The following is a 12,184-nucleotide window of genomic DNA, read 5'->3' as shown; positions in this document are numbered from 1 at the left end:
GAGTAGACTCTGACATTATACCCTGCTGAGATCCCTTCCTTCCCCAAACCCCATTCTCCACCCCAAATCCCCAGGAATTTCCTAACCAGAAATTGGCAACCCTATGCCTGATGGAGTTACTTTATTGTGCCCAGTCTTAGGACTGGCCTACTATTGTACCCAAGCGTGACGATTAAGACAAAAGAAGGATAACCCCATAGAATGCCATGTATGAATTGGTTCCAATTCCTTTATCAGGTTTATATTCTAAAACAGTCACCAAAAAAGTGCATGGCGTAGTTCAAAAGACACACAAGCTGCTTGTTTTGAACACTGGCAGTGCAAAGGTGAAAGATTAAAGACGGAGACATGACCTAAGAACACAGTTAAGCCTAACATCCGTGCCCTTCCACTCACCTAGATTCTCAGAGAACAGCAGTTTATATTGGTGTTAATCTCTCAGAGCAGAACAGGTGGCACATTGAAGCTTTTCAGTGACTTGACAGCACAGAAAGAGCAGAGGGGGATGTGCATGACGCTGCCTTTTACTGAATCAGACCCTTGGTCCATCAAAGTCAGTACTGTCTACTCAGACTGGCAGCAGCTCTCCAGGGTCTCAGGCGGAGGTCTTTCACATCACCTACTTGCCTAGTCCCTTTAACTGGAGATGCTGTCAGGGATTGAACCTGGGACCTTCTGCATGCCAAGCATGTAGTTGATATATGAATTACTAACAGTTGGTATGCTGTATCGAGAAGGTGTTAAAGGAAAAAAAATAAATATATAACATATGGATGATAATAATATATGAACTTAATTTTCAATATTCGGGACATATTCTTACAATTCTATGTCTAGATTTAAAATAATTATAGATATTTCAAGTTTTTTTACTTATTATCACCATTTATTCTACGATATTGTTTAACATTATTTTTGTGGTTGTCAAGTATTGTATAGTGCAGGGCTTCTTAAACTTTTCCCACTCACGACCCCTTTCCGCCCGAAATTTTTTTTATGCAACCCTGGGTATTTAGGTATATATATATATCAGTAAGTGTTTGATTTGTATACCTACTTTATATTGCCAAACTTTTCTTGACCCCCACATTCAGTTACGTGACCCCTTATGGGGTCGCGACCCACAGTTTTAAGAAGCTTTGGTATAGCGTATTTTATGCATAATTATGCGTTTTTTTATGAAAATGACTTATGGCTTTATTTTCTATTTCATATCTTTCTTTATCTTTTAATTAATAAAAATGGGGAAGGGGGGAGAGAAAGAGTACCTTATAAACTTGATCTTTTATTCTGATCTATTATGCTTTAGTTTCATTTCTATGAGGGAAATTGCCATTCTTAAGTACCTGTGAAATATGAAGGCTTCCCCCAAATCACAAAAAGCTGTCTTCAAAAGGACTAGTCTTCAAGATGGTGTAAATTATAATTCTGAATATATAACTCTGAATCACCGGTGTAAATTATAATTCTCAAGCCTTCAAAGGATATGTTTTTGTGTAATGGAAATACATGATCAGTTAGAGTATGTCTCATTTTGGACGGCCTTTAACTAGGAGTCCCTGCCTCACTTAGCAAAGAAAATATATGCAATTCACAAAAAAAGACTTTGTGTCAATGTAAAAATCACAACAAATGACACTAGACCTTCAGGAACAGCCTTGCCAAAAGTAGAATAAAAACTCCTTCCTTATATTAAACTAATCAAACATTTATCAACTCAGGCTTTTTGTACCCATGCTGTAAAGGGCCACTGCAGAGTATTTTAGGACAGTAGCTGTTTTATACTGTTTTCCTAGCATTTTATTCTCTAAGGTCGACTGAGGGGGAGGACCCAATTGCAGCCTGGCTAAGTAGAGGAAGGGGAGGGTGTCCCGCGCAGGTCTGCCTATGGAAGCCTGCTGCTGGCCCAGGCTGTGGGCCCCACTTCTTCCCCAGCCCATGAGCTGCCGGCTTGGAACTGGTAGGACTGGCCTGCCTCCACAGGTGAAGGGTGGAGAACACCCGCTATTACAACTGATGTCCAGGTGATAGAGATCAGTTCCCCAGGAGAAAATGGCCACTTTGGCCATTGGACTCTACAGCATTGAAGCCCCTCTCCTCTCTAAACCCTGCCCTCCTCAGTCTCCACCCCCAAAATCTCCAGGTAATTCCCAACCCAGAGCTGGCAACCCTATCCTCCACCCACTCCCAGTCCTGGGCTGCAAACATGGCCCCTGGTAAGCCTGGGGCCATCGCTTATTGTGCTTTGGGCTGTTTTCTAATATGTTGCTTCTTTTAAAACTATTTTTTCTTATTCTATAGTTTTTAAAATTTACTTTTCATTTGACTTTAATAAAAATTATTGCTAGCTACAGCGACATGTGGAGAAGCAGCTAATAAACAATCCAATAAATAAAATACATGTCCAGGACAAACATAAAAGCAAAAACAAAAGATGTTACCTATTAGAATAAAATGGATAGGATTCTGAAGCACCAGAATGGTGCAGATGATAGGGGAAACGAGTGGTCCATCTTCTTTATTGGGCTTTTACTTTAACCTGAAGCACTATTTGGTGAGCATTATCAATCTATCTAATTCTAACATGGACACCATCTATGAATATTTAAATCCAGTGCCATTAACAGACAACACGTATTTCTACTAAGATGAAAATGCCACAGGTTTGCAGTAAAATCTGAAATCTAAAAACAACAGCAAACCTACATTAAAGGGTTAAAACACTCCAAAATAATAGAAGCAGCATCTGTAGCTTTAAGAAACAAATGTGCTCAGTGGCAGTTGCCAGGCAACCACAATAGTATTGCCAGTCTTAAAACCTTGGGCTCTATCAGTAAAAGGCAGAGGGAAGGGGGAGGGCTGTTAAAGGGAGAACCCTTAGGAGTCAGGATCAGAAGCTTGGCGCGCGATCTCCAAAGCAGGCAGCAACTCCGGAGGATGCGCAGGCAGCCGGTTCGGGCTTCTTGCCTGTGCCCCGGGGGGGGGGGAGCATGAGAGGAAGCCAGCACGGAGGCAGTCCCGAGAGCTGCGGGGCACCCGTTTGCAAAATGCCAACAGCCGCGACACTGGGCCATGGAAGGGGCCACCGTTTTGAGGCTGAGCCGAGGCGTGCCTACGCGAAAGCAGGGGTTGGAACGGGGAGCGCCACACGACCCCTCAGGATCCCAGCCGACCCTCACTGGAAAGCGAAGCCCAGAGCTTTGCAGTGGAACTTGCTTCCGAACTGAAGCCTGCGCAGGATTGAAACCGAGCTGGCCCTGAAGCGAGTCTGGCCCCGCTCTCAAGCCGCCAGAGGTTGCCTTCCCACCCCCCTCAGTTGCTGAACAGCCAGGCAAGGTTTCCCCGGCGGAGCAAAGCCTTCGGGTCTTGATAGGCTAAAGTGGGGCAGGCTTCAGCCCGGGGAAAAACTGTAGCAAACTAGCGTGGGGAAATGTCCACAAGCCTGTTTGGGGTCGGGCTGTGGCTCCATGGTAGAGCACCTGCTTGACATGCAGAAGGACCCAGGTTCATTTCCCCGCATCTCCAGCTAAAAGGGTCAGGTAGTGGGTGATATAAAAGAGAAGCTGCTGCCAGTCAGAGTAGACAATACCGACTTTGATGGACCAAGGGTCTCGTTCAGTAAAAGCGACTTCAGGAGCGTTTATGAGAAAAGAGTGCTGCCCTCTCTGGCCTCTGTCAGTATTGCAGGCATAATCCCCTGCTTGAAGGCCCATACTTCCTATTGAAATATTATAAGTTTATGTTGCTTAAAATTGTTCTTCATTTTAAATATTGCATTGTTTCTCTTATTTTTTGTGCACTACAAATAAAATATGTGTAGTGTGAATAGGAATTTGTTCATATTTTTTTCAAACTATAGTCCGGCCCCCAACAGTGTTTGAGGGACAGTGAACTGGCCCCCTGTTTAAAAAGTTTGAGGACCCCTGCTATGGGAGGCTTTCAAAAATGGGAAAATGGAAACAGTGGGGGAAATGAGATGTCCCCCACAAATATTTGTGGGTCCCCCACTTGTCAATAAATCTCATTCTCAACTGGTTCAATCTGTGGATACCTGAATCCGAACACTGAAGCTATGAACCGACAAAACAGATCTTTCTACAAACCTGAGAAAAGGTCCAGGTTTGCAGAAAAATCTGAACTCTAAAAAAATACATGGGAGGGTTAAGCCCCCCAAATAATAGTGGAACCTGTATCTTTAGTAAGCAAGTGCCCACTGTGGCAAGTGCTAGGCAGCCACAAAAGTATTGCCAGTTGAAGCCTTGGTTTCTGTCAGGAAAAAGGAGGAGGAAAGCACAGAGCCCTTTCCAGGGCTGTTTTGGTCTTTGAGGAAGAACTCATCAGGGCCAGGCCAGGGAGTAACCAACTAGGCAACTTGGTACCACCCCATCTGCATGACTCACCCTGGCCCAGCTGTATGCTACTGTTTAACAGCAATGACCACATGGAAGCCACTGTGGTATAGTGGTTACTGTTTCAGACTAGGATCTTGGAGACCAAGGACCAAATCCCCAATTTACTGTGGAAACCTGCTGGGTGACCTTGGCCCAGTCATACACTCTAAGTCTAACCTACCAACTAGCAGGATTGTTGTGAAGATAGAAGAACATGATGCAAGCTGCTCTAAGTCCCTGTTGTGGAGAAAAGGAGGGTATAAACGTAGATAAGTAATAAATATAGCTGAATATGGGGGGATATAATGGAGGTTGGTCAGTGATTGGGGAGAAGCAGTGAAAGGTGAGCATATGAGGGCTGACAGGAAGAGAGAAAGAAGGAATAGTGAGGGGAGGGGGATACAAGGGAAAGTGACATGCCCCACACAAGTCCTTGCAGGTTACTCATGGTGCAACTGGGCCCAGCCTAGCCTGGCCTGGCCAACACCCTGCCACCAGGCACACCTAGCCCAGCTGCTACCACACAACTGGACCCGGTCCAGTGACTGGTACCACACAACTTGACCAGAGTTGCCAATGGCAGGGAAGGAGGGAAAACTGAAGTGTGGGGGGAGAAGATAAATGAAGGCAGGGTCGGTGGGTGGGAAGGAGAGAAGGAGGTAGGAAAAGGTGAGAGGCTAGGGGTAGCTCTCAGGGAAGGGAAAAAGGAAATAGTGAGGGAGGGAAAAATGAAATGCCCCTGCAAGTCTTTGCAGATTCCATGTTTGTAGGGCCTATTTCCATAGTCATTCTTACCATACTAGAATCCAGGATCTGCTTGCACTTGACAGTTCAAGCTTCAACATACGGTGAAAACTACTCTAAACATTTGAAAGGATTTCATGGAAGACTCTTCTGCCCTTGTTATATTCAGCTGTACAAATTGTTATAGATGATTGCGGGCAAAATAGCAAGGCCACATATGTCACCCCCTCTTTTTTTTAAAGGTTTTAGCTAATAAAGCTTATGATAGCTTACAAATGACTAGTTTCCACCAATCAAGATACATTTTGAAATGCAGGGGAGAAAGTCGTTATTACCAGAGAGCCAGCATTTTAGATAAATACAGTTATTTCTGATCAAAGCTGCAATTTGAAGTTTTCAATTCTTGTATTTGATCTAAGAAAAATGCCCTTTCCATCCAAAATCCTGGGAATTCACTAGAGAGTGATTTCAACCTTGATTCACTTTTCTTCAAATTATCTGCTGTGTTAGGTAGCTTGAAGCTGGAAGAACCATTTTACCAAGAACCTGAAATTGCCTTAAGAGTCTTTAAAGGGAATCCTAGGTGTTTAATCCTTTACTAGTTTAACAGTAACATAAAATGAACTGAAGAACAGCTGAATAGGAAAGCAAGCATGGTATTAAATGGATTTAAAATTACAAGCGAAAATTACCCACAGGTTTCTGTGAACATATGCAGCACTGCACAAAACGCATCCTGCTGCCAGAGATTTTTCCCCCCAGCACTCTGTGTGAAAATAACCTTTTACTTTTCCTTCAAAGATTCTTTCACATAGTCTAACCTGACTGAATTCATAGTGCTTTGATGTCATCATGGGATAGAGTAAGGTCATTTCTGTGACTATCTCAGGAAGGAGAAAGCAGCAGTAATCAAAAAAGAAATGACACTATAGCAGCAAAGGGGAAACTGTAGCACTGAGCAGGATTTTTTAAAAAGTGGATTTTATAAGAACACAAGAAGAGTCCTGCTGGATCAGACCAGCGGTCCATCTAGTCTACCATCCTGACCCACGCAATGGCCAACCAGTTCCTCTGGAGAGTTAACAAAAGAGTACAGAGGCCAAGGTCTTCCCCCAATGTTGCCTCTTGTCACTGGTATTCAGAGGTTTATTGCCTCTGAATGTGAAGGCTCCCCTTAGTAATCATGGCTAGTAGCTGCTGATAGACCTTTCCTCTATGTCTAATTCCTTTAAAAAAAATGTCAATGCCTGTGGCCATCACTGCATCCTTGGGCAGTGAATTCCACATTTTAATCACTCATTGTGTAACTTGCTCAGGTAACAGCAGCATTTCCCCCAGTGCAAAGCACAACAGAAAGATTCCGTGCACCATGTAAGAAGAAACCACCAATAGACGAGCAGATGAGACCCAGTGTTTTTCAGCAAAACCTCTCTCTTATTGAAATCAGCAGCTTCTACTTCAGAACAATCTGACACAATACCAACAAAGACTCTCCATGGTGGTTTTGCTGAAGTATGGCAAGGGGTACCACCCACTCTTCTCTGCATTACGCTTAGGGATGTTCAGAATGTGATATATGGTATAGATAGGAATGGGCAGCAGTTGCCTTAAACAAAACAAAAACTCACAAGCTACTAACATTTCAAATTGCATACTTTACCCCCAAAGTATTCTTGGTATTTGAAAAGTTGCAACTGGAAGTTGCAACATTTCACTTCCAAAAACATATGAAAAAGAACAAATATTTTGCTAGTTAATACTAATACTCGACACAGTCACCTCCTACCCCTACCCCTTTCAATAGACAGATGGATAGAGGACACACTGCTTTTCTTTCATACTTTTCACAAAATGATCATGGAAGAATTTCTTACCAGGAGATATTATATAGAAGAAATCTTTAAATTCATCCATCCACACCTCCGCCAGTCGTCTATTGTTCTTGTTAATTACATGACCAGTACCACCAGGAAAGGTATACGGTGTAGCTTTCCGAAAGACATGGCCTACGTGTGAGCATGTTACAATCTCCAATGAGCCTCCACATTGCCAGATCTGAAATATTAAATTTAAATCAACATTAAGTAGCTTGTTTGCAATCAGACAAAAGTTAAGTGTTGGTATACTACCAACTTATTATACAGAAAGGGCTATGAAAACTGAAAAAATTGACCTCAATAACGGGTGATCCTGGGAGTATGGTTCAATGTGTTACCCTTGAAAACACCCTAGAGGCTCCTTAACCCTTTCATGAACACATTTATTTAGAAGACTCATTTATAGAACTTAGGCAAGCTTACAGTGATCATTTAGGCGGATGTTGCTAACCAGCTTTTGCGAACAACAAAGTACTGAAATATCTCTTAGGCACACTGACAATGATATTTTGGGTGGATGTTGCTAGCCAGCTTTTGCAAATAATAATAAAGTACTAAAATATCCAGGTATGCTAGATAAAAAAGCACAAGTTCATTTCTGAACAAACATGGGAAGTGCCTTAACCTGCAGGATCACCAACAGGGACACACGGATCTCAAGCCTGTAGGGACAGGGCTTGAGGTATTTTGCATGTGAGAACCTTGAGTTAAATCTCATATCTGGCTGCAATGTGGAAGCTACTACAGTTGTTTCCCACTACACTACCGTGTTGCCTTACCTTTGGAATACCCTCCCCTCTTTACTCAGGCTTTTAAAGCTATTTTACAGTATCCTCCTAGCCTGAGGACTGATTATCTATAGCATGTTAGAGTGCTCCATTTTACATGATTTGATGCCTTGGCTTGCTTTTATTGGCTCGTTTTTATTGGATTGGTTTACTGATATGTTTTATTGCTGTGATTTGTTATTGTTTTAATTGACTTTTTGCTTGGTTTTGTTTTATTGTTTTGAGCTGCCTTGGGCAGGTCTGGAGAGGTGGCATTCAGCCTTTTGAAATAAATAAAATAACATCTTATCATTTTTTTGTTCCCATGGGTGAACATTTTGTGTGGTATTTGTGTGGTATCTGTGTGGTATTTGGAGCCATGGTGGGAGGAGAAGGTAAGAAAGTTGCCCTCCACTGACAGATATTCCTTCTTTCCACAGAAGTCTTCTGTGGGATCCAGCCCACTACTCTTCTCTTGGCATCATGGGAAGATGTAAGGAGGGGATAATTCCTGAGACACAACCCAGAAAAGTGTGTTCTGCCTGCATTGCATGGTTGGGGTGTGTGGAGGTGGCAAATGCCATTTGCTTATGTAGTCCCATTCCTCAGTTTTACCTTCTTCTTCATAGAATTGGTTAGTAGTGCTGTGTTTTCTGATCTGCACAAGTCCTATTTGATGTAGTGATCTGCCAATTTTTGGTAAAAAAACTGATGGAATGTTATTTTATTTATTTATTTCAAGTGTCTGTATGCCGCCTCTCCTGACCTGCTTAAGGCAGCTCAAAACAATAAAACAAAACCAAGTGAAAAGACAATTAAAACAATAACAAACCACAGCAATAAAATATATAAGTAAATCAATCCAATAAAAACGAGCCAATAAAAGCAAGCCAGGGCATCAAATCATGTAAAATGGAGCACTTTAACACGCTATGGGTGAACAGTTCTCAGGCTAGGAGGAGACTATAACATAGCTTTAAAAGCCTGAGTAAAGAGGAAAGGGCATTCCAAAGGTACAGCAACACTGTAGTGAGTGGAAAACAGCATAGTGCGAATAGTATAAGTGGCTTCCACTTTGCAACCAGATAAGAAATTTAACTCCATGGCTCTGATGGGCTGTCTGCCTTGAAGGTGCTGAGAATTCATGGTAGAGGCATGGAATACCCCCTCCTTTTAAATATGTTGCATGGACCAAACTGGACCCACTGCCCATTTGGTCTGCTACACTCCACCCTGCACTGTATAGCTGTCTAAATGGGGACAGGCTGCAGAAAGCAGCAATAAAGCCTCCCCTCCCTGCCAAACTAAAAGAGAGTATCCCAACGGTATTCACACAGACTAATACAAAAGGGCTCAAGCCGACCTAGGGAGTCTGCAGTGCAGAGAAGTTGAGTTTAGAACCCATGTTTTGTAAACCAAATATTTGATCCACTGGAAGGCACAAGCCCTTTGCTGTCACAAGTACTCACAGTTGTTAGGATATTTTGGGTGATAAAAATATATTGATTAAAGGTGCCCGAAGAAGATCCAAACTGCTAGGTAAAGCTGATGGCTGCAGGACTAGAGGAAGATCCAACATAAGTTGGATTGACTTGATACAGGAAGCCACGGCCATCAGTTTGCATGAACTCATCAAGGTGGTTAACAGTGGTTTGGTTTGGAGGTCCTTGGTTCATGGGGTCACCATAAGTCGGAAGTGACTTGTTGGCCATTAAGACACATACTCTCCCATTTTGGGAGGTTCAGACTGTTCCAGTGACTGAGTGTGGGAAATGCTAGAATGAACAGGAAGGGTTTGGGGGCTGCTTCACATGCTATGATGGGTACATACGAGAAACATTTGGGAGTGGGCTGCTTTTCCAGATTTAAAGTGGCTGGACAAAGTGGGTTGAGAGTCATGTGTATAAATAGGTTCACTGTGAAGTCATGGCTTCCTAATGCATGTACTCTGTGATACACCGAGCAGATTGCACTCATGCGGGATTTATCTGTACACATGGGTTTCCTACAGTCTCTAAGCCAGGAAGCTTTCTTGGTAGAAAATGAGAATATGTTCTTCTATGCTAAAGTTTAAATTGGATGAAAGAGAATCATGGTATACCTTTTACTGATACCAAATGCAAGAAAACTTGAGTCATCCCCATGTTGTAATTTGGGACACTTTATGAGTACACCTGCATGCTGAAGAGAATCTTTGCTATTTCTACAGCTTTGAGAGTGTCTCTCCTCTCAGTTTCTTCAGGGTATCTTTAAGCCTAGAGTATGCTGTGGGGACTCAAAATGATTATTGGTTTCATGGAACATCTCAGCTGTTTATTGCTAAAGAAATGTGTTACTCAGTCATTGAGTTTGGAAGGGACCTCCCAAGTCTTCCAGCATGTGTATCATTGTGGGAAAACTGCATTTTTTGGCATTAGCAATATTTCTTACTGGGAAAACATGCTTGCCCTCATTTTTCCTTTTTTTATTGAATGCTTTGTGGAACTCAGTTAAAATCTTTCTTCGCCTGGATACAGAGGGAGGAGCATCGAGTGTTGCTTCCATAGTGCTCTAATACTTGGACGGGGCTTCAAGCACCCTGCCAGGTTGTATTGGTAATAGTCATACAACTGTCTTTTCCATATATAGACCAATCAGGAGGAAGCATACTTAGGGGGATAGCTACAGGGAAGCAAGCTTGAGTGCTTCCAGGTAAATTCATGTGGGATCATCAATATTCATAATACTAGCAACACCCCCTCCTTCAGGTAGGGGGCATGCCAACCTTAGCCAGCTACACCCTGCCAGGTTGTATTGGTAATAGTCATACAATCAGCTTTTCTGCTTAAGGACCAATCAAAAGGAAGCATACTTTAGGGGGGGCATAACCACGGTATTAGTTGCAGCAGTAGGGGAATTGGTGGGACTCTTGTGGTGGTGTTTGCATAGGGTCAGATACAGTTTGGGGGGAAACCCGGCCTGCGTGCCCTCTTTTTCCCACTATGGGAATCCCAATAAGGAATTTGGGGGGGAGGCCTGGAATGGGACATGCCCAGTCAGGGGCTGTCAGGGTGGCCTCCTGCTGAGTGGCAGGGGAACCACACAGCAGGCTCCTGTCCTAGTGGGCCCCTCATACTGCCATCCTATGCTACTCCCAGCATGTGAGCTGGGAGTAGGAGGTCCTCCCAGGCTACTCTCCATCAGGTGGGCTGAGAGTAGGAGGTTCATCATCGGTCAGCAGATGGGCCGACCGATGCCCTGGATCCAGCCCCAATGCTATGCCAATCCCCTTACACTGTAACCAATACATGTTGTGGCCATTTTTATCCCAGCAAGTTGTCTGTGTCTTTAATTGCATGCCAGAGGCTTGGTTATCATGGGGGTTTCATGTACTATGTAGCCTGCTCCAGTTACTCCCCAGTTAAATACTGGGTGAGCAAACTGACAAGCAACAGTAAAATTAGAATGATAAATGGGCAAAAACAGAAAAGCAACAAATCAACAATGAAGGATTAATAAAAACATGTGCAAGGTTGGCATAAAACTAAACTGTGCAGTCAGGAAAGAGTAGTAATTCACCTTAAAACTGTACCAAAAGAAAAACACACACACACACATCTTAATCTGGCACTTGAAAGCCAAAAGGGTAGATACCAGGCAGCTTTGGAGGAGGAGAGTATTTCCCATGCAGGGTACCACTGGTGAAAAAAAATCCTGTCCCTGATCGCCACTCACATAAGAGAGATTGGGACGAAGACGTTAACTGATGACTGGGAGGGGATAAACAAGAGGAGATGGTCTTTCAAGTACCCTGAGACACTTTGGGACTGAAGCAAAAGAAAACATAGAACTATTAAAGTTGATTTGCATTAATAGAAATGTTGCTATAGCAACTGATAGCAGAGTTTATGTAATTAGACCTAAAGCAATTGAAAATAACTCATTACTATACCAACTAAGAGAGTTGGAATCTGCAACAATATCAAAACCAATATTTGGCATCTTATATATCACAAGGCTTCAACAGGTTAAAATTGCAATATCCTCTGCAGTGTGGTGGAAAAGGATCTGGTTACCTATCAGATCACCCTTCAGTCTTGCCGAACAGGCAGCACACAGGAGACTCTGTAACTGGGAGAGAACACACATATCTGGAGAATACGAAGACACATACTGGAAGACAGCAACCCACACAAACACAGAGAACAAGACTTAATTGAGGCCCCTCTCATATAGCCCTTGTGGGGAGAAACACAAACTAGCTCTTGATGGCTAAGTTAAAAGACTAGACACAAGCATATACATCACAAAAGTAAAAAGCAGGGGGCGACCTGGGGACGCCACTGCCTTTTTAAAGTTAAGAGTGGACAATTTTTAAATGCTGCAGTATGGTGACCTGGATGGTCCAGGCTAGCCTGATCTCGTC

At 43.1% G+C, this 12,184-nt stretch overlaps 1 protein-coding gene across 3 annotated transcripts in view; it reads right to left on the bottom strand.

Annotated features, from left to right (window-relative positions):
• Positions 1 to 12,184, bottom strand: part of GALNT13 (polypeptide N-acetylgalactosaminyltransferase 13) — a 214,198-nt gene that overhangs the window by 85,088 nt on the left and 116,926 nt on the right. For all 3 annotated transcript variants that reach the window (XM_056861046.1, XM_056861044.1, XM_056861045.1), the window contains exon 7: positions 7,010 to 7,190. In XM_056861046.1, coding sequence (XP_056717024.1) covers positions 7,010 to 7,190 — 181 coding nt within the window. The remainder of the gene's footprint in view (positions 1 to 7,009; positions 7,191 to 12,184) is intronic.

Source organism: Euleptes europaea, chromosome 15, assembly GCF_029931775.1.
Source record: "Euleptes europaea isolate rEulEur1 chromosome 15, rEulEur1.hap1, whole genome shotgun sequence".
NCBI lineage: Eukaryota > Metazoa > Chordata > Lepidosauria > Squamata > Sphaerodactylidae > Euleptes > Euleptes europaea.
The sequence above is the reverse complement of the archived record's forward strand: the minus strand, read 5'-3'. Positions and strand labels throughout refer to the sequence as shown.